The following is a 13,680-nucleotide window of genomic DNA, read 5'->3' as shown; positions in this document are numbered from 1 at the left end:
TTTTTTTAAATTAAAAAATAAATTACTACATGATTTACAGTGGCTAGAAAACACAGATGCAAATTTAGAGGATCTCTCATATTCCTCTTTCTCTTTAGTTAAAGTCTACAAGTAAGAATTCTCATTAAATTGCCATGTAACAGAAATCCACCATACACTATTTCTTTTAAATGCAACCCTTCAACCTACTTACTTCGGTAACAATACCACTCAAGCTCACTTGAATGACTTTTTTTGTTGTTGTTTACATCACTACCAAAATCTGGCTGGGTTCCATCTATATCATATCGTACTACAGTTTCTTGATCTTTTTCCTACCTTCAGTTTTTTCCAAAGCACAAAGCCTGATGACTACTTATTGTAGCTGCACCTGCTATCGTGCTTCATAAATTATAGCACATGCACTTTACCTGGAACTCTCGCAAGCCAGCATCTTTTCAGCAAAGCAGACACTGCTAACACCTCCTCATCTGTCTTAGAATGGTCTGCTTCAGGACTCTGAATCCAGTAACAATCACTGAGAGACTTAAAAATGCAGAGGCCCAGAAATCTTATTCCAAAGAGGTAAGTTACTCTAAGAGATGCTTCCACTCAAAGCTGTTGTATCCAATCTCATTCAACACACAAAGTTAGGAAATGCAACATAAATTGAATGATGTAGAGCGCCAAAGATTTCAGGCTTGTTTACACTTAAAAAAACCCCACAACAACAAAAACAAAACTATACAGTTTCTCCCTAAAAAGTCCTTGCATAGCTTTGTGCTGCAGATGATGTGTTACAGTGGAATTCCATCAGGAAATAACAACTTTCTCATCGCACACTGCTAGAATCATAGAATCACAGAATTGCTCAGGTTGAAAAGACCTTAAACATCAATGAGTCCAACCACAACCTAACCATACAACCAACTACCCTAAGTCTAACAACTCTCTGCTAAATCATGTCCCTGAGCACCACATCCAAATGGTTTTTAAACACATCCAGGGATGGTGACTCAACCACCTCCCTGAGGAGCCTATTCCAATGTTTAACCACCCTTTCTGTAAAGAAGTGTTTCCTAACGTCCAACCTAAACTTACCTTGGCGCAACTTGAGGCCATTTCCCCTCGTCCTGTCACCTGTCACCAGTGAGAAGAGACCTACCCCGCTCTCACTGTACGCACCTTTCAGGTATTGGAAGAAAGTAATAAGGTCTCCCCACAGCCTCCTTTTCCCCAGACTGAACAGCCCCAGTTCCTTCAGTCTCTCCTCATACGGCATATTCTCCAAGCCCTTCACAAGCCTTGTTGCCCTTCTTTGGACCTGCTCCAGCACCTCAATGTTCTTTCTGTACTGAGATGCCCAAAACTGAACACAGTATTCGAGATGAGGCCTCACCAATGCCGAGTACAGGGGCAGGATGACTTCCCTAGTACTGCTCAGCTCACCATTCCTAATACAAGCCAAGATGCCATTGGTCTTTTGGCCACCTAGGCACACTGCTGGCTCATATTCAACTGAATACTACACACACCTCTGCATGAAAGAGCAAGTGCAGATCTTCACAGGAGAAAATCTCCCTGCTGGCACTGCAACACCATTGCACTCTGCACAGTGGCAGGAGAACCTCTCGCCTCCCCCCTCAGCTCTAAGTATTCCCTACAAATCAGTAAATCCCTAGTCACTCGTTGAATAGGCAACTAAACCCACTTCCTCAGGTACATCATAAAGAAGTAAATAGATAAACAAGTAAATAGATAAATAAATACATAGATAAATGTATTTGAGAAATAACTGAGAAAGATTGCAAGGACTCGTCCTCTCTTGATGCAATTTTATCACAAAGGAACACCACTGGGGTTTGCACTCTGTTTTTATGGGCATCAGATTGTTAATTACCAATCAAGCTGGTTCACAACAAGTGTTAGAGGTGCTTGTTAAGCACTAATAAGAATCTCACTTTTAATTGTCTGTGACTTAATACAATTTTATCTAAAAAAAAAAAAAAGAGATGCCATACACTGCCTCCAAATTACTAAGTAAAAAGCATCACAAGGGTTTCAAATTAACTTCTTTGCTTAAAACACTCAATTCAAACCTTTTTTCCACTGTTGATTTTTATCTACCTGTAGAGCTTTATTTGAGCTTTTCACTTTGTATTTGAAAATTTTTTGCTTTTTATAAATAGGACAATAGTACTTCTAACAACAAGACTTGCTTCTTCAAAGTTGTATTTTTATCTTTAAAAACATTGCCAAATCCATTTCACCTGCATTTTCAGTAAAATATCTTCTATTTTTTTCCCGCAAGGATCCTTTGTTGAAAATCATTACCATAAACAAAAAGTGCAGGACTTTATTCAGAGGGACAGGTGTTTTCTCCAAAGCTGAGAGCCCAAGAGATAATAAATTAGACTGAAGTTGCTGCTGGGAATTGTATTTCTCACTGACTTGGTGCTCTGAGATTTTTCAGGCTACTCCAAATAAGTGATGGATGCTACTCTTCATACCCTGGTAAAAAGAAATATGGTAGGTCATAACCTCAGTGTTGGCTAATTTTTATTTTTTTATATATATAGGCTTTAATGCAGGAACGTCATCACTTTTACCAATGCATGTAGAAACTACTGTAGCTAGAACAAAATTTTAGGTCTCAGGAAAAAAAAAATAAAGAACATAAGCTAAACAAAACTACCAGGCAATTACATGTCAAAAACAAATGCATTAACCTGAATAAGAGCAGTGTTAAAAATATTAAAATCTGTATGAATTGAATCAGAAAATAAATAGGTATTTTCCTAAATTGAACTGCCTGTGAGCATAAGTTTAATAAGCCTATTCTGGTAACACTGAAGCACAATTCCTTATTTTGCTACTAAGTCACAAAAGCATCTAAACGCCCACTGTTATTTATGGCTTCAGTCAAAGTGATCAGAAATACGAACTACAAGGGAAAAAATCATAATAATCCAGTCTGAATTTACATATGGATGTACTTTCAGTGTTTTCTAAAGCTTCCCTTTTTTCATATAAGAAAAGTCAGGTGTGTTTTGTGAACTGAGCTAGAATACGGTGCAGTGGCATATGACAGCAAGCATCCTATGAGCTACTAATTCAGCATTTACTTACTTGACTAGAAAAATTCTGAAATAATAATTTTGCTAATTTATTTTGTAATATAAAATACCAAAATGAGACTTTTTTTTCTTCTTCTTCAAGAAGAAACAAAACAGAAAAATAAGTATCTTGGTAAGTGAACCTGCCGCTTCTTTGTTCTTGATACAGAATGCTCTAATGCTTTACCTTCTCTACGTCACAATATGACTCGGAACAATTTAACTTGCCTCCAGTATTCTGACTCTTTCATTGTATTTGGTACACAGCTGAATTTGAACCGTATCTCATACATATGATTGAAAGCTGACAAAGAAATCTATGTTTTCATAGTACCTAATAAGCATATGCTGCTTAGAGTAAGTCAGAATACTCACAATCCAATTTATTTTCCAAAGTTACCCTTCCCGTTATTTGGATCATCTCACTCACAATCATGCTAATGATACAAAAAAAAAAATATTTGGGCTTAGAATGTGAGTCAGCTTTAAGATAGCTTTGGAAAAAATCCTTTTTTTGTCTTTTTGTGTGTTTTCAAATTTCTTTTGAAGAAGATCAGAGTAGCATATATATTGAAAAGCTATTTCTTCTCCAAGTCAGTCATGTACTTAGAAGGGAAGAGCTGATTCTTATATCTCCATCAGCAACAGCAAGAAATAGCTGGGAAAATGAAAATTTAGCCGTGGAAACACCTGTGCATTTTTACTGTCAACATACCGGTGCACTGGACAGAAAAAAAAAGTGCCTGTGAAATAAATGTAAGAATTTTGTTACCTCTGATAAATGAAAGAAAAAAAAAATCAGCTCTGCGCTGGTCTTGGGTTGTGCTTATAAAACGAGACAAGTTGACCTGATGTACTAAAGTGAGATGCAACAGCAGAGAAGATATGCTTTTCATTCCAATTGCAGCTGTGCTTATTAAATAAGCACAACTTAGACAACTGTGCAAAGAGGCAAAAAAATAATAAGGAAGCATCCACAACAAGCAAAACAGTTGGTGAAAAGGGCCAGCTGGCTGGCTTACACTTACTTATCTGTAGTGCATTTCTAGAACCTACCTAACTACTCTAACAGCCCTGCTAAAGAAAAGTATCTCAACTCTCAACAGAGGTACAGAGTTCTCTATGTGGTAAATTAATAAATTACCTAACTGCTTGTTAATTACATCCTTCCACTCATCATTCCAAGTACCCCTACACTATCACAAGCATCATCTCATCGTGTGAAAAAGGAAGATTACATGATCACTATAATCATTATTTTTCAACAACAGTGACAAAAAAAAAAAAAGCTAGGTAAGTACTCTTATTTGAAACCATCAGTGCACAGAGAATTGTAATTAATCTTCACATAGCACTGCAATTTCTCCTCAACTACTTAAGTATCATCATAATCGCAGGTCCAAAACAGGAACCTCTTGGCTTTGCTTAATCATTCTCTCACGCACTCTTCTGCTAAGAGAAGGCTCTGATCTGAGAGCAGAGCTGTGAACAAAATGAAGCAAGTACAAATGAGAGAAGGAGCAGGGCAGGTCCTAATATGTTACCATCCGTGAAAAAAGGGGTTAACTTAAAGCAACTGTTCACTGGACTTTTAGAAATGAAAACAAATATGATGACAAGGAATAAAGAAATGATACTGGGAAAGGCACACCCTTCAGTCTTTGCCCTGGTAAATTGATAAAGGCCAAAAGAAATGCTTCCTCCCTCTTTCTTCTCCTTGAAGATCTATCCTACCTACAGACTTGTTAGCTTCAGTAAATAACAGATAAAAAAAATTAAAGGAATCAGCAGCAGAACATGTTGGGCAACTGCAGTCCAGTTGCCCAATAATCATCATCTCTCTACAAAGAGCTTCAGAATAGAAGTGCATGGGTGTTTGGAGGTTGTTTTTTTTTTTTTAGTATGGCTTAGACTGCTACTAGAACAATGTAAACAAAAAGAGCAATAAAATTCATCTAGTTTATTCTATATTAAAAACATGCACTGCAGTCACTGTAGCCACTCTAAGGCTACAGTAAGAGAATGGATGGTGTGAATCTTCTGCCTGTAAAATCAGCTAAGTTTTCCTGAATAGTCTAAATTTAAAAGGTTTTATATCAAATACATTTATCACACAGATAAACTCTAGCAACATCAATTGCTCCTCTTCTAAATCCTGTATGTCAAACTGATACGTATTGTTAAGAAGAGGGTTTTATCTCACCACTTCTCTGAATGCTCCAGAACACTTCTTTTGTTAAAACTCTGCATTAGATGTTTAAAGACAAAAAGAGATCCAAAAATAGACCAACAATAAGACTGTTCATATTTACCAGAATATACTATTGATTTTAGACATATTATTTTTAAGCAATTCAAACTGAGTTTCCAGAAAATTTCTTTACCAGTAACAAATCAGATCTCCAGAAACCAATTCATAATCTTTGGGTAAAATTCTCACTGAACTTCTCTATGGAAGAATTGGGTTCACCATGCCTATCTCAGCTTATTCAGTGAGGGTGGTATCCAGGGGGAAAAAAGAGAATCCCTGGGTTCACAAAAAGCTCTGTTTCAGATGATTACACTTAGAGCCTACGAGTTCTCCTCTCTGCCACCAGATCAATACTTGAAAAATGTCTGTCCTGCATGAAGAATTCTGCAATCAAAAAAGTATCTTCCTAATCGCATGGGTAAACTTAACAGCTGCTTCTGCCTCTTTTGGTCTTATCTACAAGGAAAAATTATTCCCAAATATGAAAGGCTATGAATTTGAAGAGCAAGAGCTGTTCCAAAATAGCCACCTATAGGACACACCTACTGCAGTCTAAGAGCATTCAAGCAGAGGAGACTTTTCAGGAAAAATAAATAAATAAATAAATAGATAGATAAATAAATAAATAAATAAAGTTCAAAAGAGCTTTATACTGCAAGGATAATTCAGTTCCACTTCTGAGGGCCCCCACTGAGAAGTTTTTTCAATACAAGGAATGTTAAGATGCTTTCTCTCAGAAGTCCAGGTTTACTCAGTCAGACTGCTGTGATCAAGCATGATATTGTACAGTAGCCCTTGCAAAAGAAGCTACTTGCTCATATATGCCAGTAAGGCAGCATGAGTATTAAAATGCCATTTCTGACTACTGTCACAGAGCAGTCTAAGAAGCAGTGGCAATTACAACAGAAATATGCCACTTTTCTAATGGTTCATTCCTTTTCCCTCTGTCCTTCATGCGCCCTGTTCAGACAACTTGGGAAGGAAGGATTGCTCTTGTTTTTTGTTTTTCCTGCTAGTATATTTGAATTATGTTACCACGGTAAAAATCACACTAAACAGACCAAATGGTCAGGGTTGTCAGTTGCTCCCCAGAAAATACAGCAGCCTGTCCAGCTTTGTAATGATTTTTCTAGATAACTACAGCCTCTGAGCTCTACAAGCTTAATGATCAGATCTACTCTAAATAAATAATCATACTAGTTCTACTTTAAGAATACTTGCTGATCTGAAACAGAGCAGATGCAGAGCCAGTCATCCTCTAAATCCTATGGAAAAATCACAATCCAATGGTGATTTTGTCTCTCACTCGTAACTATTAACTTATATAGAGCCAAGGAGAACGTCACAAGCGAGCACCCAGAGGTATCCAGGTTAATTCATATTAAAAATATATATATTACATCTGCAACCAGCACGAATTTCAGAAACCAAACACAACCCATTTTGCTTATTTTCTATCAGCACTTATTTGTACTTGTTTTATTTGGAGGCATTTATCCACATGTTTACATCACCCTTGTTCTGTGCCATTTGTGGCATAAAAATCCTGACATATTTTCACCCTAAAGCTGTGATCATCATCTTTTGAAACTAACAGGTACAGACAATGATGAAAAAGTCCATAAACCCTAACACTTGAAACACATGCCTGACAAAAGTTTTAACCCAGATGTATGCTAAATATAGAAGTATCAATTGATGATTATGCTAGAATGAAATATTTTTTGTTTTTAATTAAGCTATCATAATGGGGAGTTTATTTCTTCCAAATTCCCTGTTTCCCTGTCAGTGAAAGCCATTTTACTGTAATGCTTTACTGCAGCCAGGGAGAAAATATATAAATGCCCTAAGGTGGAAGTATTACACACACAGATGGATCAATCTTCCAAGCTCAGAAGGACAAACTGATTGCAAAGCAGGTAAAACAAACAGAGTATCTGGATAAAACTAAATAAACAAAAACAGGTCAGTGACTCAATTGTGTGGTGCTCTGCAGCCATTCTGGTAGAGCTAATTTACCCGGTGACATCACTGTCATCAACAGCTTCAAGGCAGCTGTGACTTGACTCTGTGCAGCCCACTCTAACTGGAGCCTTTTTTTTTTTCTTAATCCAAATGCCACATTTTTGCAGCCTGACCCAGGCTGCAAAGTCTCATCGGCAGATGTTGACATTATCTCCTCCCAATTGTAACAGCTCATCATAAACAAGTAGTCTGCTTTTTGAGCCTTGTTTTGGTTTGAGTTCTTTGAAAAACGGCCACATAGGGGAATAGAGGAGGAAAAAAAATATATCATTTATAACTTCATACGGAATACATCTTGTCACTTCTGCAGTGTATTTCCACTGAGATGAAAATAGCAGGATGTCATTTAATTTATTGTCCCATTCAATCAAGAGCCCTAAAGTTCTCTTGTATATTGCCATTTCATTCAACAGATCACCTCAAGAAATACACTGAAACAATGGGCTTGCACTACTACTGTTTAGTTACATTGTCAAAAGTCATTTCCCTACCTCTCCTGTGTCATACTGCCAGGCATAAAAGCTGAAATAAAGAGTGCTATACTTTCTCCCATATTTAAGGTCAACGACACAAGCATTGTTTGTCTCCTGTTTTACACTGTGTTGAATAGTCAATAGTCTTGAATAGAATTTGAGAAGCAATCATGATCTTTAAGTATGTCAAGGGAAGGGCCATGCTGTACCATGAAGCCTTGACACCATCATATCAGAAACAAAGACTGAACTGCTCCTCATGCATCACCAAACCAGAGGCAGCAGCAGAACAGAAATTCTGTCATGAACAGTCAGCTGCCATGACCTGGAAAAAAAACAATTCCTTTTGATGCAGGTTAGAGATTTTTTCAAGCATGGCCTGGTGAACAAATTTATTCATATGGTTCCATGATTTAGACTACTGCCTATGGAATTCCTCTAGGAAGCTACTGAGCACCATATCATGGGGCTTATTAGACAGATGTGACCTGAAACGCCACAGATAAATCTACAAAGAGCTCAAGCCAAACTCCATCTAAAAAACAGACGCTTTTTTATGTTAACTTCAAAGGAAGCAGAGTGAGCTTTCGGGGAAGTACGAACCCCACTAACAGGCACACCTACAAATGCCTTGGACTGGAGTCAGCAAGCAGTTGCACAGGCAAAATCTAGTATCCAAAATGAGTAAGTAAAAAGCCCAATTAATGAAAATTTGACTTCTTTTATTCACTTGAGATACAACCTGACAGGGAAGATGATAGGTAACCTATTTGCAATATAATCTTGCAAATAGATCACTTCACTGAGAGGCCTGCCTTCAGTCTGGTCACTGACACGCAGTGTCAGAAATTGCACCCATTTAGACGATTACTGCAACCATCACTGAAGATTGTATCTAGCATTTGTTAAATTTCAGCACTATAAATAGGACCAACTCAGGCTATTCAAAAACTCCTTCTACTTTCATTTCCTCTTCCCCTTTAAGAAGGGAAAATGTTTAACTCTGAGCTACTGACAGCAATACTGAATACAGATCAGCAATCTTAACTTCTTAGCCATCTATTTCAAATTGAATATGCAGTCAAAACATTTTGTCATCGAAGGAAATCAAATATACTTTCACTAAATTGTCAATTCACGATTTCAGGAATTTCTGTCAGCAGCATAAGATTTAGTAACTCTTGGTACCTTCCCTTTCCTTCAAGCAGAGTATCTGGATTTTAAACGTATTGTAGTAGGTATGATACAAGAAGATTTTGAACACAAAATTTTGTACTTGTAATCTGCCTTTCCTGGTTTACAGAAGTTGGGAGCTGATGGAAAGCACTCACGGTGTGGTTCATCAGCAGAAACTGTACATCAAGTGAAGCCTTCACAACAAACCCTGTTATCCAAGCATGATTAACACTGTCTGGACAAGTAAATTCTCCTTCCACCTGCACTGACTCAGAAAGGAGATTTAAATGAAGCTGCTAACTCTAGTGAGCAGCAGACTGCTGGTTGTCTGAAGTGAGCTATACACCACTTACCATCAAACTGTAAACCAGTCATTTCACTTCACTGATCTTGTTCAGGCTTCCCAGAGTTAAACAGACAACTCATTATCCACTCCATCACACGTTGTCTGTATACCTCTCTACTCCAATTGTTTTAAGACAGAGCAGACAGAAGCAGCTCATGCTATCTCACACAAACTATCTTCTGAGGCTCCCTGAAAAAAAAAAGCTGCTGATTTCAGTAGACTGGAGGGGAAAAAAGGAACAAACAAACAAGCAAGCAATTAAAAAACAAAACAAAAAAAACAAACCACCAAAAAAACCCGAAACAGAAGTGGATGTACTTGCAGCACCTTTATCGGTGTTAACATCAACGATCAGTTACAAACTCTCCAACACACGAAGAATACAATTCCCCTGTATGTCATCCAGCATCTTTTTCATCGGAAGTAAATTAACTGGCAGGAATCTCAGAACTGGAAATGAAATTAAAATAACCTGACCCTGACATTTTGGGGTTTACTTGTCTTGTTATGAGTAACAGCTGTATCCTGTTATTTGCGATGGCAGTCTTTTGAAGCTACTGTTGGAAAGCACACGCGTGGTCATGCGAACGCCGGACAAATGCTCAGAAGAATTAGGCCTTTTCTTCTCTTTGCATACAAAACTGTGCCTTCAGAATTCCTCTCCATCAAACCCCAGCAGAAATACTTGATGAATGGGCCTTGTGAGAGCACTTCTCCTTGCCTTCGGCGGCAATAGCTTGCAGGCATACGACACTCCATCAATACTGAGAGCTGGCAGTTGAAAGGCGGGAAGGACGTTCACTGATAGCATGCATCTGCTTACTAATAGCACTGGTGCTCCACTCCTTTTTCCATTCATTGCCTGCAGGAACGACTCCATTGAGAGACTTACAATCAACAGATGGTCCCAGGCTAAGGTGTAATCAGGAGCAGCTTGCTAAATTTACCCAAAACAAATAGAATTACAGGCTTTTGCTGAATCTAAGCTGAATGGGAAACTTGGGTGGTACAGAGTGTTAATATGAACATATTCCAAAATGATGATGTGAAGCTGTCAGTGAAAATCAACTCTGCCCTGAAGTTGCATATTTATACTCATGCTGCTTATTGTCTCAGCTTATACAATAGATGCTTATTTGGGGGAAATTTTTAGCTGCATCCTAATTAAGTCATTTACCTCCTACAGTCCTCTTTTTCCCTCAAGATATACTCTGCTAAAAATATTTTAATGCAAAAATCTACACTTTCCACACCTCCACCTCATGAATATTTCAATATGTTGACTTTTTACTCGGTTAAGAAAATAAAATCTACTATTAAAATTGAAAAAGACTTTACCAAGACAGAAGACTATGTTGTAACACAGAATTGGATGTGTATATGCCTTGAAAGCATCATTACCTTCAAGTTATTTGCTGTTTTGTTTAATGCAACATTTAAGATTGGAATCATGCCCTGTTATAATTTACTAATAGCAATTCCAAGTAGAAGCAAAGGAAAAAAATATGTATTCATTTCAAATGCACGTTCTGCAGCAAGACTTAATATTTGAATTTGAATTTACATTCGCTGGGAAGAAGACAAGATCTCAAATGAGTTTAAAACAAGTTTATACATTATCACTTTGTTAGGCACCGTATCTTCTTATCTAAGAATTAAGACTTATCTGCTGGCTCTAATGACAAAAATAAGATTTTAAATATGATAACTTCTTGTGGAACTACTATATACAAAAGAGGCTGGGTGCTTTGTTGTTGTCTTTTCTTTTTTTTTTTTTAATAGCCTAATCTGGCCTCCAGAGTATCCTTTAGTAATAGGCTCGTTTTGTTTAGTTTACTTTAGTTCAGCTCAAGGAGATCCTGAGAGATCATCAGATCCAAGTGCCTGACTACTTCAGGGCTGACCAAAACTTAAAGCATATTGAGGGCATTATCCAAATGCCTCGGGAACATTCACAGGCATGAGGCATCTACATCTCTCTAGGAAGCCTGTTCCAATGTTTGATCACTTTAGGAAATATTTCCTAATGCCCAGTCTGAACCTCCACTGGAGCAGCTTTGAGCTATTCTTTGTTGTCCTGCCATCAGCTCCCAGAAGCAGAGCCCAACATCTCCCTCAGCGTCCCCCTTTCAGGAAGCTGCAGAGAGCAGTAAGGTCACCATCCTGGCCTGTTCTTCTCTCTACTGGACAAACCAGTGGACCAATCACCTCATTTGAACTATGAGGCTATGGTATATGTAATGCACCCCAAAGTGCAGCCTATTGCATACAAAACAGCATGCATTTGTTTGTTGGTGACAGATTTCACTTGTAAAAACAGCAAAAGCCGAACTCTTTGCTACGTATAAATTTGATCACTCAAAGGGCAAGTTGGTCGGGTGACAATATAGATGGAATACCAAAGTCATGAGTGTCACTGCTGAAGGTGACGTACTAGTGAAGCTCTGCTGCTGCAAAACACTTACATGGAATGCAGGCAGTGGTGTTCCACTATACATGATTCATCTGCCTTCAGATGGCAAAACTTGACTTAACAGTAAAAAAAAAAAAACATGAAAAACTAATTTCTTCAAGCCAGCTTTGAAACAAGTGCCTTTATTTACCTTATAAAATTCTAGCTATTTATACAAAATGAAAATAATCTGAGGTTGTAGCTTTTCAGCAACACAGGGTTTCCAGCACTGTTGTTCAGCTAAAGGAATTCCAAAACTTCTGCCTTGAGGCAGTATACTGCCCCATGAATTGTACCAAAATAACTGCTTTTGGAGCTGTGAGGTGGAGCTGGATAAGTGAAATGATCTGTCTGAAATAACAATAGATGGCCCACAACAGAGTTATTTTTGATCTTGATCAATCCCTTGATAAATTTCCCAGTGTGCAAGCTGTCAGCACAACTGAGAATAACAAATGCTTTACTACAGGGAGATCTCAGCAGTCAGCCAGAGGCTAAGACACAAGACCTAAAACCATATGATCTGCCAAAACCCTTCACACCATGGAGCTGTAACTCAGGAAAGAAGTTTCAGGGTTGGACAGCACATTACAATATCACCCTTGAAGTTAGCAGTACTACTTCTGCAGTCACTTGCTTAATGCCTTTTTAACACTGAATGCTTGCCATCAAGAACTCCTTGAGCTGTCAATCATGTAAAACACTAGGCTTACTACCACTATGGATCTGAAACGCTCCTTCAGGGTTATATGTACAGACTATAATCTGTTACATATTGGTTGGTACACGTATCTGCACACAAATCTGTGCTGTAAATGGCTACAACTGTAGATTGAAAAAAAAATAAAAGAGCAAAAAGGCTTTTTAGTCTTTGCAAAGATCAGAGCTACATTCTTCTTTGGTTTTGCTATATTGCAAATACTGACTTTGATCTAAATATTTACTGATGTTTGGAAACACGTTTAAAATCAAAAGAGATAGTTAGCATGGGACTACTTATTCTTTCATAAGCTCTTTTTTTTTAAGAAGTAGCCATAGATATGTATCCTTTAAATAAAAATCAAGATCTAAATGTCATGATTTAGGTGATTATAAATATTTATCAGTTTATAATGGGAAATCTGGCAAATGCTAAAGTATTTTGACAGAAAAGGTGATCTGCATGCCCCACACAGCCCATGTTCCTTTGTTAATACCATGGGCACCGCCTGTAACTCCCAGTGAGCTATGAAAGAGGAGCTACTTCCTGAGTAGCTCCTAGATTGTCGCCTCACTGCTTTCTCAGGAGCTAAAGCTGGTTAATGAGAAGTTACTCTGGAGCAGAACCACACAACAGCTGCAGAATAGTCACCCACTACATACACACAATACATAGCCAAATTCAACTGCAGCTTGAATACACACCTCTGTGTAAAAGCAAAAAGGTTTGTAGACATGTAACTAAAATTATTAAGAGTCATCACTACATGAATAGCCAGTAAAATGATATTCAGATGAACGAAAAGGGACCAGAAAGTAAATCCTAGGGGAATGCTCAGTAAAGCAGACATGTTCTAAAATAAGAGAAAATAAGGCTGAGACCTGCATCTTCCTTGAGAGTTTTCTGTTTTAGATCTGGAACTATATTAATAACTGTATAACTTTTCCTACATTTACCAAATGCATTTTGTAACTAGCATAATCTTTAGAAAAAGAAAATCATACTGTATGAAGAGAACTGGTGAACACTTAGGCTCGGAGGAGATTCTGCAAGCTGATATGTTCCTCTTTAGAAGTGTCATCATCATATAAATTTAATGAAAGGTGGTAAAAACTGAAGGACCAAGATATAACTCCTACCGCTCACTTAGGAAAAAAAAAAA

At 37.7% G+C, this 13,680-nt stretch overlaps 1 protein-coding gene across 1 annotated transcript in view; it reads right to left on the bottom strand.

Annotated features, from left to right (window-relative positions):
• Positions 1-13,680, bottom strand: part of EFNA5 (ephrin A5) — a 231,342-nt gene that overhangs the window by 189,191 nt on the left and 28,471 nt on the right. The window contains exon 2 of the mRNA XM_031557423.1: positions 411-525. Coding sequence (XP_031413283.1) covers positions 411-525 — 115 coding nt within the window. The remainder of the gene's footprint in view (positions 1-410; positions 526-13,680) is intronic.

Source organism: Meleagris gallopavo, chromosome Z, assembly GCF_000146605.3.
Source record: "Meleagris gallopavo isolate NT-WF06-2002-E0010 breed Aviagen turkey brand Nicholas breeding stock chromosome Z, Turkey_5.1, whole genome shotgun sequence".
NCBI classification, from domain to species: Eukaryota; Metazoa; Chordata; class Aves; order Galliformes; family Phasianidae; genus Meleagris; species Meleagris gallopavo.
The sequence above is the reverse complement of the archived record's forward strand: the minus strand, read 5'-3'. Positions and strand labels throughout refer to the sequence as shown.